The 15,951-nt window shown below is 44.0% G+C and overlaps 2 protein-coding genes across 7 annotated transcripts in view; one reads left to right on the top strand and one right to left on the bottom strand.

Moving 5' to 3' along the window:
* Dedd (death effector domain containing) overlaps positions 1-9,899 on the bottom strand; it is a 14,523-nt gene extending 4,624 nt beyond the window's left edge. Inside the window, exons 1-3 of one of the 4 annotated variants that reach the window (XM_034520190.2) lie at positions 9,759-9,899; positions 7,998-8,030; positions 32-420 (exon numbers count right to left, since the gene is read on the bottom strand). In XM_034520190.2, coding sequence (XP_034376081.1) covers positions 32-356 — 325 coding nt within the window. In that variant the 5' untranslated portion in view covers positions 357-420; positions 7,998-8,030; positions 9,759-9,899. Of the gene's footprint in view, positions 1-31; positions 421-7,997; positions 8,050-9,598; positions 9,700-9,758 lie in introns of those variants that run through there. The other 3 variants (XM_076914472.1, XM_034520191.2, XM_034520195.2) reach the window with 3 other exon arrangements.
* The window catches only part of Ufc1 (ubiquitin-fold modifier conjugating enzyme 1), a 26,235-nt gene continuing 20,162 nt past the window's right edge, over positions 9,879-15,951 (top strand). For 2 of the 3 annotated variants that reach the window (XM_034520199.1, XM_076914473.1), the window contains exon 1: positions 10,132-10,198. The gene's annotated coding sequence lies outside the window, so the exon portion shown is untranslated. Of the gene's footprint in view, positions 10,004-10,131; positions 10,199-15,951 lie in introns of those variants that run through there. The other variant, XM_034520198.1, reaches the window with a different exon arrangement.

Here is a 15,951-nt window from a genome sequence, read left to right as displayed (position 1 = left end):
TCCAATGCTCCCAGACCCCAGAAGCCCTCACCAGCCCGTCTCTTCTTGAGAGTGACGTAGGGCAGCAAGTCATGGCGCGTGATGATACGCAGCAGCTGCAGCACCTGGCGGAAGTTACTCTCGTCACAGCGGCCCTGACGCTCCAGTGCCAGTAAGAAGTCACGTCCATTTCGGATGAGTCCACGTTCATGGTCATCAATAACATCAACAAAAAGGAAGGAAAGCACGCGGACGTCTCTGTGTGTTAGGTGGGTGCCCACGATGTCAAACATGCGGTGCAGGCTGTAGAGCCCGTGTTCCTGCTCACCACGCTCTTCCGGCCACACCTGGCTTGCCCGCCTCTTTAGGCTCGCCATGCTAGGGGCTCAGAAACAGAGTGCTTTCCAGAATCTCTGCTCAGCAGCTGCAATCTCCAGTGATCTGTAAGACAGGACAGGATCCCATGAGCCAATGCACTGGTAGCAACCAATTTTATTTATCTGTATTGTCTTAACATGCTACTAATGGAGCACAATGCTTAATCTGTTAATTAAATATCATAAAGTGTTTATGTTAGGTGTGGTGGTATATACCTTTCATCTCAGCACTCAGGAGGCAGAGGCAAGCAGATCACAGAGTTCCAGGACAGTCATGGCTACAGAGACCCTGTCTCAAAAAAGCAAAAGAACAACAACGCTAAAGCTCTTCACACTCAACAGGCCCTACACGGGATGCAGTTAGCTCCTGGAATGAGAGGCTCTGTATGATTTTAGTACTGCATAGGTCAGAAGTTTCTGTTGCAGCTACGCACAGGAGTATACACCTATAATTAGAGCACTCAGGAGCCACAGGCAGGAGGATTACCGTAAGTTTGAAGCCATTCTGGTCTGCACAGCAGGTTGTATCCAGCCAGAGATATATAGGTAGACCCTATCTCAAAACCAAAACAAGCCAGTCTGGTAAAACCCCAGCACTGGAGAGGTGGAAGCAAGGAGGATCATGAGTTTAAGGTTATCTTCGGCTACAGGGCAAGATCAAGGCCAGCCTGAGCTACAGGAAACTCTGTCTCAAAGTTGGTTTGTTGGTTGGTTGGTTTTTTAATGTTGTCCAAATGTTCCCCTTGTCTCCAAAACACTGCTTTTAGTCCCTTGAAACACTGACTTGCTGGGCATGGAGATACATGCCTATAACTAGCATTGAGGAGACTAAGGCAGGAGGATCTGATTCCAGGCCAATCTGGTCTATATACTGAAACTGTCTTACAGAAAACAACAACAACAAAATATATATAATAACAGAATAATATCTAGTTATAGCAGTGTACCCCTTTGATCCTAGAACTCAGGTGGACCTCTGTGAGTATGAAACCAATCTAGTGTTCCACAGACAGAATTTTAGACCAGCCAGGGTTAAATAACAACCCCGTCTCAAAAGGGGTTAGGGGTGTTAATGGTTCAGAGCGCCAGCTGTTCCTCCAGAAGACCTAAGTTCAATTCCCAGCATCCACAGGGACAGGCTTCATCTACCTATAACTCCAGCTCTGAGGGGATCTGATGCCACTGGCCTGAGACTGGCACCTTCAGCCACACACATAACTAAATTAAAAAAAAATTTTTTTTTTTTTTTGGAGTGGTGATATACAGCTTTAATCCCAGTAAACAGAGGAAGGCAGATCTCTATGAGCTCCAGGCCAGCCAAAGCTACACAGGGGGAGACCCTGTCTCAAATCATTTTAAATCTTTTTTTAAAAACTAACAAGAGAAAACTACGTTTTCCCTTTCCTAAGCACTTCATTTATTTCTATTTTCTTTTTCTCTTTATTTTTATTTTATTTTTTAAGACATGATCTCACTATGTAAAACTGGCTCTCCTAGAACTATGTCTAGGCTGGCCTCAAACTCAAAAGATCTGCTTGCTTCTGCCTTCTGAGTGCTGTGATTAAAGGCATACACCATCACACCTACCTGGCTGGCTGGCTTTCCTTCTTTCCTTGTTTGTTTGTTTGTTTTGCTTTTCAATCTGTGTTTCTCTGTGTAGCTCTGGCTGTCCTGGAACTCGCTCTGCAGACCAGGCTGGCCTTGAACTCACAGAGATCCACTTGTCTCTGCCTTCTGAGTGCTGGGATTAAAAGTCTGTGCTACCCCCTTCCAGATTAATTTCTTAAATATAGGAAAAACTGAAAAGTAGACAATTCAATTTTTGCTATAGATTATATAGAAGATGCTATAGAAGACATTCTGATTGTGCCATTACAGACATTAGCTATGTGACTTTAAGCATGTCCCTTAACTTCAAAAGGCTTCAGTGGCAAGTGACTATAGTGGCACATGCTATAATCTCAGTTCATGAAACAGAAAGGTTGGGAGTCTGAGTCCAGTCTGGGCCTTAGGGTTTCAAAAGCAGAATATAAACACAAAACAAAACCTAGTACTCCCTTACAGATGGCATTTAACAAACTTTTGTCAACGACCAATCACAGCTCTGTGTTCGATTCACAAATCCCCACTGTGTAATGTCACCAACTAATCATCTAGAGCTAACAGTTTTCACCTCCACTTCAGTCATTCATACCTACTGTCTTTCAGTACCGTTACACCCTGACCACAACCCCAGCCATTCAGTCAGGTCTTAATTCCTACTGTAGCATACACAACATTTCTTAAATATGCCCTTCCTTTCATGCTACTGTCACTGCCATTACTGGCTCAGATTCTAATCATTGTCTCAACTGCACTACTGCAACTGGTGCTCTCTATTTTTTACATTTTTATTACATTTACTTACTTTGTGTATGTATATGTGTATATGTATGTATGTGTGTGTGCATATATATTCACATATATATATATATGAATGAGTATATGTACCACAGTACACATGTGGAGGTCAGAGGACACCTTTCAGGGGTCAATAGTTCTCTCTTCCCACTGAATGGGTCCCAGGGATGGAAGTCAGGTTATCAGGCTTGGTAACAAGTGCCTAAGCCTGCTGAGCCATCTCACCAGCTCCTGAAAATGACTCTTTCAAGAAGTCTTTGTTCTCCAAAACTTTTAACTTTTCATATTGACACAAGATCTCAAAATGAAGCCCAGACTGGCCTTAAACTTGTTATAGGCACTGAACTTTCTTTTTTTTTTTTTTTTTTTTGTTTTTCGAGACAGGGTTTCTCTGTGTAGCTCTGGCTGTCCTGGAACTCACTCTGTAGACCAGGCTGGCCTCGAACTCAGAAATCCGCCTGCCTCTGCCTCCCAAGTGCTGGGATTACAGGCGTGCGCCACCACTGCCTGGCGGCACTGAACTTTCAGTCACCCTACCTGAGCCTCCTGAATGACAGGATTACAGGCATGCACTACCACCATCAATACTTTTGGGGAAGCAGGGTTTTTTGACAGGGTTTCTCTATGTATCCCTGGCTATCCTGGAACTCTCTATGTAAATTAGGCTGGCTCCAACTCATAAAGTTCTGCCTGCTCGCTCTGTATCACCATCACACCTAGCCTGTCACCATCGGTCTTTACCTACAGAAATCTATTCCCATATTTAACTGCGAACATCTAAAATGAAAAACGGAGCTGAGGATACAAGGGAGGAGGAATCCCCCTCTTCACCTGGAAGGAGACTTCTATGCACTGTTTCTTCCACCTTCCAGAACAGATCTGCTTGTCTTCCTCATCTACCACCCATCTTAGCTTTTATTAACGATTAGTTTTCCAACATTGTCCATTTGGTTAGAATTTACATATATTATGTAATTCGTTCATTCCTCTACACTTTTCTCCAGGCTATTTCCCTTTCTCATCTGTCTACTTCACATCCCTATAAGGCCCTCTTTTTCAGATGACTAACTCAGAAGACCCAACTCACACTAGGTGGTGGTAGCACATGCCTTTAATCCCAGCTCTGTGAGTTCAAGGCCAATCTAGTCTACGGAGAGTTCTAGAACAGCCAAGACTATACAAAGAAACCCTGTCTCAAACAAACACAAAAACCAAACATCAACAATTTAGTTAGGTATGATGGCTTCTTGCCTTTTATCCCAACAATGCAAAAGCAGAGGCAAGCATATCTCAATGAGTTTGAGGCCAGCTACTAAGACTACCTTAGAAAGCAAAACAAAACAAAAAAAGAGTCAACTCACATACAATCTTTGTATCTCCAAGGCTGACTTAAATGGTCGTCTTCTGAGCTCTTATGGAAAACTGAACATTTCTTTTATATCAGTGTACTAAAATTATCATGGAGTAGTACTAAATCAAAGTCAACTTTATATCATAATTCTTAGTAGTAGGCAGCTATAGCAGCAGCCTGTTGTTGAGAACTGACCTTAATTTCCAGGAGGTCAACACCAGTTGAAAACCAAACCTAACAGAGCCCAAGAGTGAGAGAGATCCCCACCCAAAAGACACATGTAAACCAGGCATGGTGGTGCACGCACATGCCTATAATCCCAGAATTAGGAAAGCTGAGGCAGACAACGAAAGGCCAGTCTGAGTTATATAGTGAAACCTGTCTCAGAATGGGGCAGGTGGGAAGTGCACACAGAAACACACTCATATTCAGTAACCATGCACTAGCTCTGGCTAGTCAGAGTTGTCTCCACACCACAGAAAACTACTCACACCAAACCACCCTATTTAACAAGATAGTGTTCTGACTACTTTATATGTGAAGATACTGGCTAAGCTACAAAACAAAAAATGAAGAACTTTGGAAATAACAGTGGTAGAGCGATGCTCACCACCGTGAGGCCCTGGACTCCATCTCTAGCACCAAAGGAGAAGAAGGACAGAATGGTAAGCTCCTTCAGAAGAGCCATGATGGTGAGTTAGCAGAGAAGCAATAGATCCTAGTCTTTTCTCCCACAGTAAGCCAACAAGGACAGCGCAGACAGACTCTTTAATTCTCCTTTGGGTTCAGGGAGGAGAATACCAAGTAAAAATTAAATATGAACCACATGTAGTTTTTAAAGCCCAGGTACCTCAGCCAAAGTATGGGAAACAGCTGAGAAAATCATTATTCAAACACTGGTTTTCCTTGTCTCATTTCACCTGCTGTCACTCGGCACAAATGGGGTTGCTGAGGAAAAATACCTTCTTACTCAAGCAGGCAGCAGGAGAAAACTTAGCTCCCTTAGAATCCCTGTAACTTTTCCATCGTCCCTACCCCACCTGTGCCCTTTGGCCAGCTGCTGGTTATAAGGATCCCAGAGAAAACAGATGAGCAGGTTTCACATCCAACCAATCAGAAAAGCAGATTGTTGCTTGGTTTCCCTAATTCAAAGTGTCCTTAAAACCCAAGCAATTGGCCGGGCAGTGGTAGCACAGGCCTTTAATCCCAGCACTTGGGAGGCAGAGGCAGGTGAATTTCTGACTTCAAGGCCAGCCTGGTCTGGAGTGAGTTCCAGGACAGCCAGAGCTACACAGAGAAACCCTGTCTTGAAAAACAAACAAACAAACAAAAAACCAAGCAATTAAGAAAAACCACCCCCACATATACATATTCTGTCCCTAGAAAATGAGGCAAAATAAAGCAAAACACTATAGTCCTAATTATATAGTCGATGTAATTCTGCAATAGGTCTCAGTCTCTGACAGGGAGAGAAAGAGTCGCCGTTAGGTCCCAGATGACAGGCCAGATCATCCAAGGCACTAGGCACCATCAGAGCTCTAGGTCAGTGGTTCTCCACCTGGAGCAATCTGCTCTGCCAGGGGACATTTGGCAATGACTGGAGACAATTTTGATTGTCAACATTTGTGGAAAGGGAGTTACACTACCAGCACAGAGTAAGGCCAAGATACTGTGACACATCAAATAACGCATGAGATAATTACTAACAACAAAGATATCTGGACCAAAATGTCTACAGTAGTTAAGGTTGAGGAATCCTATTTTAAGTGAAACAAGATGAAGGCTTAAAAGGGCGCAAGTCACTTTCCTTATTAGATCTACAAAGGAAGCTGTGAGGTTTCTTTACCCCGAAACAATCCAATCTTATTCTAGAAGCAAAGGAGGGTCAGTCAGACACAGGCTCAGTTAACTCGTGAATCCAACTATCACAAAGACAATTATCTCACCCCAGCAGTGCCTCCTCCATCACCTGCCAGTTGCCATTCAGGTGAACAGCAAGTGGCAGACATACTCCCTCCTGTCCATCCCAGGTCGACTTTGACCCAGTTCAATCTGAAGTTTTGTGGGAATAAGAAAAATGCCAACTTCAGGAAAAACACATATGATCCTCAGCGCCATTTATAAAGTCCCAAGACAAGACTGGACAGCAGGCCCTGCCTGGTCAGGTCACTGATAAGACTTACACTATTCAATGAAGCAAAACACAGAGCAAGCATTTCTCTAGGCACATCTCCCAGAATAATGTCAAGAGGCTGGCATGCAGGGAGAGGCAGTCTCCCCACTTAATTATCATCCAGGATTGTGAGTTAACTCAGCAACCAGCCAGGGTGTCTAAGAATCTAACTTCAGGATGAAAAGAGCATCATCAACTTCCTCTTGAAGCACATTATACTCCGCTTTCAGTGGCCAGGACCTCAGCCTGGACACAGAGCACCTAGACCAAAGACACCATCTCGAAGAGAATGCCTTCTTCCAAACAGATTAGAAAGAACTCATGTGTTGCTCATCTCAAATACTGCTAAATACCAAGAGACAAAACCGGCAGTGAGCAGGGAAGGGTGGCACAGGCCTTTAAATCCCAGCACCTGGGAGGCAGAGGCAGGTGGATATCTGTGAGTTTGAGGCCAGCCTGGTCTACACGGTGAGACCCTACGAACAAACAAAACAACCCCCCTCCACAACTATAAACAAAAGTACTGATCCACTGAATGTCCTTGCTATAGTTCAAATACTAATGTGCTTTTTTTTTTTTTAAACTAGAGATCAAACATAAGGTCCTTGGGTTTCAGTAGGTAAGTGCTCTACCACTGAACTACATCCTTAGCACAGAATAATTCTAGATTATTCTGTGAATTGCTGAATTTCCTGGAGGTGTAGTTTGGTTTCCTTTAGTGAGGTCTGAAGTAGTAAGAGCCAGTAAGAGTCTATATGTACCTAGACAGTTTCTTCTTGATAGGTTACTCTCTACTGCGTTTCTGTGCCTAAGCAGTCTAGACTCTTCCATCCAGAAAAGACAATCCTGACTTTTTAAAGTACTTTGACTTATTGAAGAAAGAATGTGTAGAATTATCTTGGAATAAAAATGGCAGTCTAGCTTCTAACAGAAATAACATCTATATTTTTACAAGAAAAAAAGAAAAGAAATATTTGACTCTCTTAGAAACCCTTACCAGAAAATTATGGGGAAGAACTTTTTTTTTTTTTTTTAAATGACAAAAGCCAGGTGTATTGGCATATCCCTTTCATCCCCACACTTGGAAGGCAGAGGCAAATGGATCTCTGTGAGTTTAAGGCCAGCCTGGTCTACATAGCAAATTATAGACTAGCAAGGACTACACAGTGAGAACCTGTCTTACAGAAAGGACTACAGCTTGAACCTTGAAGTGAAAACGACTTGGGTAATCTCTAGAGCTAAGAGCTCACGAAGCGCTGTCATGCTGGTGGGACCAGGAAAACATGACCACATCTGCGTGGAGGGCAGAACTACACAGTATGTTTTCAAGAAATCCCAAGAACTCTCAACAGCTGGAAGAGACAGTAAACTAGAAAGAAAAAAAAAAAAAAAGCCTTCTCAAAGGGAAATACTTCATAGGTACTGTACAAGAACACAGCTTCCCTTATGTTAAACATGTTTCACTCAGAGCTGACCAGAAAGCTAGACAATAGCATACCAGAGCGGGGACCTTGTCCCAGAACACTTAATATCCCCTCTTTTCCCTCCTCCTATCTTCTTCTAGTTACTTGAGCAGTGACTGCAACAAACCCTAATGAGAGAGTGAAACTCCTTCCCCCCCGCCCCCACCTACCTGGTTAAGTAGGCTCTACCCCAATCTCAGACCGTTTTCCATTCCCTCCCATTGTGTGCAAACAAGAAAAGGTTCCAGACTTACCTTTGCAAGAAACTTAACTTCCCAGGGCTCTTCCTAGCACAAGTTTCAAAGCCAGCAGAAAAACAGAAACAAAAACAAATAAGGGGGTGGGAAGAGCAAAACATCAAGCTTTATTTTGAAACTTCAAAGGTTCCAAGTTAGTGTCAGTGCCAAAAAAAAAAAAAAAATAAGTCATCTAAACCTAAAGTCATTTCACTGACTTAACTATTCCAAAACTAAAGAGAACTCAAACATACCAAAGTCCCCTTCTCTGATCCACAACTCACAATATAGTATCAGCCCCCCAAATTTCTAGTCTCAGTGGCTCATAGCAAGAAAGGCCTCAAATCAACCACTTCTGGGAATAAACCATCACCCTGATACCGTCTCGCCTTCCTCAATTCCTTTATTCCATCTAGTTTCTTACATCATGAGTGGTAAGGGGGAAGTGGAAGGGAAAAAGATGCAGCCAAAGCAGGCGCTTCATTCTCATCACCTCACTCACCAGGCCAGAATCAAACTCGAGCTTCACCTCTTTCCCTCAGCACACAATGAGAACAAAATGACTACTGAGGCAGCATCCACTCACTTCTACACTCCGGTAGGAAACGGTTTTTTTTTTTTTTTTCTAAATATGCACATGGACACCCTCTCCCCTCCTAGAACTTGAGGAGCAAACGAAGGGTCTGTAAAGGTAAGCATATTTACTGGCCTGATTACCTAAATGCCAGTCTGTCTCTTCTATTTTCTCCTCAGGCTTCCAGAGCCTCCACCTTGGTATACAAGGCTCCAGAAAAGTCTCTTTCCCCATTCTTGTAATGCTAATTGAAACACACACACACAAACCTAGGAAAGTGCTTTACTAATCTCCCTATTTGTAATCATGAAAAACAAGGAAGCAGTAAGCAAGAGAGTGTTTTGGAAAGCAAATCCGGTTGAACCCTCATTCAACCCCAATTCTCCAAACCCACATGACCATTCCTTTCTGCTCTTCCCACCCTATTAAAAGCTAAGCGCCTGGCAATTAAAATTGGCTGCAACTGATACTGCTTAACTCTGCTGCCTTTCCACAGGGGAAAGGGAAACCCCCAAACCCTCTAGCATCCGTGCAGCTCCACTGCCCTATCTCCCCCTTCCTTCCAAACTTTCCTCCGGGTCTCTCACTTTCTACGTTACCCCGTCACATCTCCACTCTCTCCATTCCCCAAGCCCTCCTTCTTCTCTTCTCTTCCACCCAAATTCTCCCCTAGGCCCTTCCGCTTCCAATTTGAACACTTTAAAAACCTCCCTCCAGCAAACGTCTCAAGTCCAATTCAACGCGCCCCCCCCCCCTTCCCACGTCCTCACAACAGCGCTCACGGGAGTCCAGTCCCCCCTGCAACCACATGCCACAAGCCCCTTTCCCCTCCACACCCTCAGCCTCTCCCTCCTGCTCCTACCCCTCTCGAGCGCTGGCTCGCCGCCCCACTCCCCACCTCGGCCTCTTTAATGCCCCTGGCCTGGCCCAGCCTGGGCCCTTGTTTACGCCCCTCCCATGCTCACACTCCTGCGCCCCGACCCCTGCCCTCTCCCACAGTTGCCATCTCCCCTGCACGCCCCCCTCGGCTGCTCCCCTCCCCCACCTCGTAGCGTCCCGTCACCTCCCTCTCTGGAGGTTCTCTGGCTGGACGTCGCCACCACCTCCCCCTTCACTTTCCTTCCCCAAGCCCTTCGCCGCCCCGCCCGGCCCCGCCCCGTCCCGCTCGACTCCCCCTCCCCACGCCGGCCGCCCCGCCGCCTCACTCTCGGCTCAGGTTCGGCGCCGCCATGTTGGATCCATCCGCGCTGCTCTCCCGGGCCTGTCTCACGGCGCGGCATCCGGGCTCCAGCCGCCGCCGCCTCCGCCGCCGCCGCCGCCGCCGCCGCGGGCGTGGGGGAGGGGAGGGCCGGGCGGGGGTGGCTGCATCCTGCACAGCGCCTCCCGGAACCTGGCCGGTTAGTGTCGGCTTCGAGACCATAACGAGGCATGAGCGGAGCAGCCATACTAGGTGAGGGCAGCCTGGCAGCGGCATTAAGCGGGGTGTGGGTAGCTTCACGTCGGGAAGAGAGACTGGAGACCGGCAGCCATCTTGCTTAGGGGCAAGCTGGCAACGCCGGGTTTTCTTAACGGCAGCGTCGGGGAGGTTCTAAGAAGTGGAGAGATAACGTATTTGAATGTGGAAGCCTTGGTGGCGCCAGACCTGGTTGGTATCGAACTTCAAGGCCCTTGGGAGAGTGGGACTGGCAGCCATGATACGTAAGGGCGGAATAGTACCGGAGTCGGACTGCCCGGTGAACTTAGGTGAAAGTTCAAGATCTGTATTTAACCTTTGCTTTGAACTTCCTGTCACCCAGAGGGTCTGAAACCTGGACCTTACAGCAGCACTTCCCAAATTCCCTCGGAATTCATCCCTTCAGTATTTTCCTTTTGAACCCCCATTTCCGGTCGAAAGTCGCCTCAGCTGACTCGTGAAGGACTGTTGAGAATTGAATTGGGTGGTTGAGGTGGGGTAGGCGCAAGTATGTTCTGGGGCTGCCGACAGCCTGATGTGGCTTAAGGAAAAGGTAATACAAAGGTCTATGAGATAGGGAGGGACCCGATGACGCAAGACCTTGCAAATTTATTTTATCCTAAGGGCAGTTGAAGAGGCTTTGAAGGGTCTAAATAGAGTTGTGAACAATTATATTTGTATTGTAGAGATCACAGCTTGCCAGCCCTGAGCGTGTTAGTGCTGGTCTGGAGCCTGAGGCAGGAGGATTACTTGAGCCCTGGAGATGGAGACCAATGTGGGCTTAATTTAAGGGAAGAAGCCCGCTAGGGTGTAGTACTGTGTTAGAATGTGTTCTTAGCACGGTTAGGCCTGGCGTTCAATCCCTGGGGAGTGGGGCTGGGTAGGAAGAGAGATCAATCATGAAGCTAAGGAAGAGACGGTGGTGATGTGTAGGTAGGAAACATGCGTTGGATAAGGAGATATGAATGTTCTGATTTGAATAACTGGGTTACATTATTTTTAGTTTTAAGAGAGATCTGCGGGATGTCTTTTAGGCAAGTAAATATGAATTAGTGTGGTTTCAAACCAAGAAAGTTTAAAGTGTACTTGTGTGCGTATGGATAGTTCTTGGAGCCGTAAGTGAGAACAGTGGCCTAGAGAGGAGGATGCAGGCATTCGAGGGGTGAGATGAGGGAAGGAAGCAGAAAATAGGACAGTGAGAAGGCAGAGGGGAGACAAGTATCAAGGAAAGTTGTTAAAAGTATCAAATGTAACAGTTCAGGTAAGATGTGGACTAAAATGTGTGGTTACAATCGTGGAAGAAAGGTCACTAGGTAAACTTGGAGAAAGCTGTTACATAGGTGTTTAGGGTAACAAGCAGATCCAAATAGAAAGATACAATGTATGAAAACATTTTGTGGGCAGGTACGCTAACTCGGGTTTGTAATCCCAGCATTCAGAGGCGTAAGGATGCGGTTCGAGGCAAACCTGGACCTATTTAATGAGCAACAGACCAGCCAGACCCAGTCATAAAAAGTCAAAAGTAAAGCCCTTTCCTCACTGTTAGTTGTTGTTGTGTGGAGGAGAATTTAAAAGAAAGAGGAAGTTTTTCACCAGTTAGTGGTGGTGCATACCTTTGATCTCAATATTTAGGAAGCAGAAACAGGTGGATCTCTGTGTTGAGGACAGCCTGGTCTACAGAGTGAGTTCCAGGACAGCCAGGGCTACATGGAAAACCCTTGTCTCAAACGAGGAAAGAAAGAAAGAGGAAAGGAAAAGAATGAATTGTCGGTAACTTGATCCTCCCAGGTGACTGGGCTGCACACTAGCAAGGCCTTTTTCAATAGCTTATCCAAGATAGACTGATCTGGGAAAAAATGCTCAGGGCAGCCAGAGCTACACAGACAAACCATGGTTTTGGGTGCTCGTGTTTTGATTTTTGTTTGTGTCTTATTTTTTAAAACCCTAATGTTGTAGTTTAAAGAGAATACTCATGGCGATTAGGGTGGGAGAGACCTTTGTCTTAAAAGGAAAAAAAAAATCAGTATACAGGATTTTTTGTTGTTGTTTGGTTTGTTTTGATTTTTTTGTTTTTGTTTTTTGAGAATCAACCAGATTCTCTATCTGCCTCAGCCTCCTGAGTTCTAGGACTAAAGGCGTGTGTCACCGTGTGTGTGTGTGTGTGTGTGTGTGTGTGTGTGTGTGTTACTGTCTTATGAGGAAATGAAGAGATGGCTCAGCAGTTGAGGGCACTTTTGACACCAGTTCCAGAGCCCACATGGGGTAGCTCACAGCTGAGGATCTGGCACACACTGCTGGCCTCTGAGGGCCCTGCATACATGTGCACAGACAGACAAACATAAATATTTTTAAAAAGATACATAATCTATGATCTAGCTAGATGGTTCCTGATCTCTAAAGGAGTCTAAGTCAGCACAGTAGGGAACCTGCACATCCATGTTCATTTGTTGTAGCACTCGGCACAATATTCAAGTTTTGGTCTTAGCCTAATGTCCATCAACGGATGAATGGCTAAAGGGAATGGAGTTTGATTCAGTCAAAAAGAATGAAATCCCCTCATTTGCAGGAAGATGAATGGCACTGGAGATTATTGTGTTTTGTAAAAGACAAATTCAAACAAGTATTTTTTTTTCTCTTGTGCTGAGTCTAGATTTGAATATAATAAAGCAAAACAGTAGAACTTTGGTGTACAAGAAAGGAGAGAAGGAAAAAGGGAGTCAAGGGAAGTAGAGAAAATGACTATGAACAAAATATACAGTATGACCGGATGATGACAGCCTGCTAAAACCCATCTCTCTCTCGTTCTCGCTCTCTCTCTCTTTTTTTTTTAAATTAACTCAGAAACTCACTCTGTAATCTTAGCTGTCCTGTAATTCACTGTGTAACCAGGCTGGCCTTGAACTAAAGAGATCAGCCTGCCTCTGCCTGTTGAGTCTTGGGATTAAGGGTGGGACACACCACAACCAGCAGAAACCCATTGCTTTTTTTTTTTTTTTTTTTTTTTTTTGGTTTTTCAAGACAGGTTTTCTCTGTGTAGCCCTGGCTGTCCTGGAACTCACTCTGTAGACCAGGCTGGTCTCGAACTCAGAAATCCGCCTGCCTCTGCCTCCCAAGTGCTGGGATCAAAGGCGTGCGCCACCACCGCCCGGCAGAAACCCATTGCTTTATTTGATGAATCTGGCTCACACACACTCCAGTGTTGTAGTCTCTCATATATGGTTCTAGAATTTAAGTGTCTCTATCCTTCTCTCCAATAGTAAGTTTTACCAGTTTTCAAGAGGGTTTTTTTTTTCTCATTGACACTCTTCTGGCCCCATGGCGAAGACTTTGCTTACTTTAGTTGTTTTAATTCTTTTTAATTATTTTTATTTTGTGTACATGGCAAAGATAAAATATTTGCCTGCATTTGTGTATGTATAGCACATGTGTGCCTGGTGCCTGCAGAGACAAGATGTTAGATTCCCTAAAACTGGAGTTGCAGAAGGTCATAAACTGCTACAGCAGTGAGTGAGATGACACACACCTTTAATCCCAGCACTCCAGAGACTGAGGGCAGGCTGATGCCAGTCAGGGACACACAGTGAGACCTTGTCTAGGAGCCATCAGTAGCAAAGATATAGGGGCTGTCAAGATGACATGGGCAAAGGCACTTGCTGCCAAACCTAATGACCTGAGATTGGTGCTCTGAACCAATAGCTTCTGAAAATTGTCCTCTAATCTCCACATGCATAGCATGGTACATACACACTCACACATATGCACATATATAGGCTTATATCAAAATATAATAAAAAAAAAATCAGTAACATAGTGTTAGTGGCTTTTCCTCTTAACCAGCTAGCTTCCAAATAATTGAGACTGGACTATTATATTTATCAAGATTTAATGGGAGGCAGAGGTAGGCAGGTTTCTGAGTTCGAGGCTAGCCTGGTCTACAGAGTGAGTTCCAGGACAGCCAAGGGTATACAGAGAAACCCTGTCTCAAAAAAAAAAAAAAAAAAAAAAAAAAAAAAAAAAAAGATTTCATGGCACAACAACTGAGCAGTATTGCTCTGTTTTAATCCTCTAAGGTAATCTTGCTGCCTCCCAGCCAAAATCTCAGAGATACATCTTGCATTTTATGGCTTTCTCTGCTCAAGCAGTTTTCTTATCCTTCCTCTTAGAATCTCTCACTGTCCCACCCCCTGTCCTGGCCAGGAGGAAGTTCAATGTAGAGGGACTCTCTAAGAATCACCTGTCACCAGGCGCTGGTGGCGCACACCTTTAATCCCAGCACTTGGGAGGCAGAGGCAGGCAGATTTCTGAGCCAGCCTGGTCTACAGAATGAGTTCCAGGATAGCCAGGACTACACAGAGAAACCCTGTCTCGAAAAAACAAACAAACAAACAAATAAAAGAATCACCTGTCAATAAAAAAGCCAATGGCCAATGAGCTGAGACAGAAAATACAAGGTGGGACACTGGCAGGAAGAGAGAAGATTCTGGAAAAATAGAGAATAAAAGGAGACACGAAGATATTCGAGAGATTTGAGGGGGATACTCAGGAGACTGGAAGAAAAGCAGGCCAGGACTGAAGAGAGGTTACAAGTGGTACACATAGAATAGAAGAGAGGTTACAAGTGGTACACATAGAATAGTTTAAATGGATTAAATAAGTTACAAGCTAATCAGGGAATGAGCCCAAGCTTTTGACCTAGGCATTTATTAATAAAAGTTTCAGAGTCATCATTCTGGGAACAGGGACTGAAAGGAAAAACAGATTTTTTTTATAGTCCAGCCCTATTCTCTCCCCTTCTCAATCACTGGCCGATCAGCTTTTTTATTGACCAGTGAGGGAATAATTGGGCAGCAATATTTACATTCACAACATTAAAACAAGATATTCTCAGAATAAGGATTGCAACCTGATATGGGGGTCACAGTAATCAGCATTGAGTAATGCAGGACTAATCTTTACACAGTGTATCATAACATTATTCCTACAACATAGGGCATTTAAAATTTTTCTTGTTTAAAAGTAAAATGACAGCCGGGCAGTGGTGGCTCACACCTTTAATCCCAGCACTTGGGAGGCAGAGGCAGGAGGATTTCTGAATTCGTAGGCCAGCCTGGTCTACAGAGTGAGTTCCAGAACAGCCAGGGCGACACAGAGAAAGCCTGTCTCGAAAAAACCAAAAAAAAAAAAAAAAAAGAGAGAGAGAGAGAGAGTTAAATAATATTAAGAAGAATTCTCCAGAATAAAGAGCTTAGGGAAAATTAAATATAAAAGTATTAAGTTTAGAAAGTGGTAAGAGAGAAATAAGTGCACATAAAAAAAGAGTCTCCAAAAGAAGGAGAAAGAAAATTAAAGTCTCTAAAGGAAAAAAAAGGTAAAATAGAAATGTTTTAAAAGGTGCAGAGATGCTAAAAAAAGAAAGAAAACTGAACATAGTCATAGAAATACTGAATTTAAATATAAAAACAAAATGTCTGAAGGAAGGAGACAAAGAGAAAGCATCTAAAGAGAGGAGAGAGAAATAAAAAGGGAGTCTCCAAAAATGGAGAGAATTAAAGAGATTTACAAAAAAAAAGTTTCCACAGTAAAAATGAAGAAACACAATAGAAGACGGCACATGGATGCCATATAACTTTGACTGTCAACACAGAAATAATTGTATGTGCAGTAATGACTGCAATTTTATACATCCTCTTAAAGACAGATCAAAATAAAGCAGACTTGGAGAAAGAAAATACTGAAACTTGAATGCTAGAATTGAGGCAACAGAAAAGAAATTAGAGGATTCTTTAAATCAGAATAAAGAATCTTTGGAAAAATCCAAATAGGAACCTACAATGACAGCAAAAAAAAAAAAAAAAAAAAAAAAAAAAAAAAAAAAAGGCAGTTAGGCAGTTCTAGATGAGAAAAATCCACAAAGGCTTGCTTGAGGGATTAGAATTTTAATGGAC

This window comes from Arvicanthis niloticus, chromosome 16, assembly GCF_011762505.2.
Source record: "Arvicanthis niloticus isolate mArvNil1 chromosome 16, mArvNil1.pat.X, whole genome shotgun sequence".
Lineage (NCBI taxonomy): Eukaryota > Metazoa > Chordata > Mammalia > Rodentia > Muridae > Arvicanthis > Arvicanthis niloticus.
The sequence above is the reverse complement of the archived record's forward strand: the minus strand, read 5'-3'. Positions and strand labels throughout refer to the sequence as shown.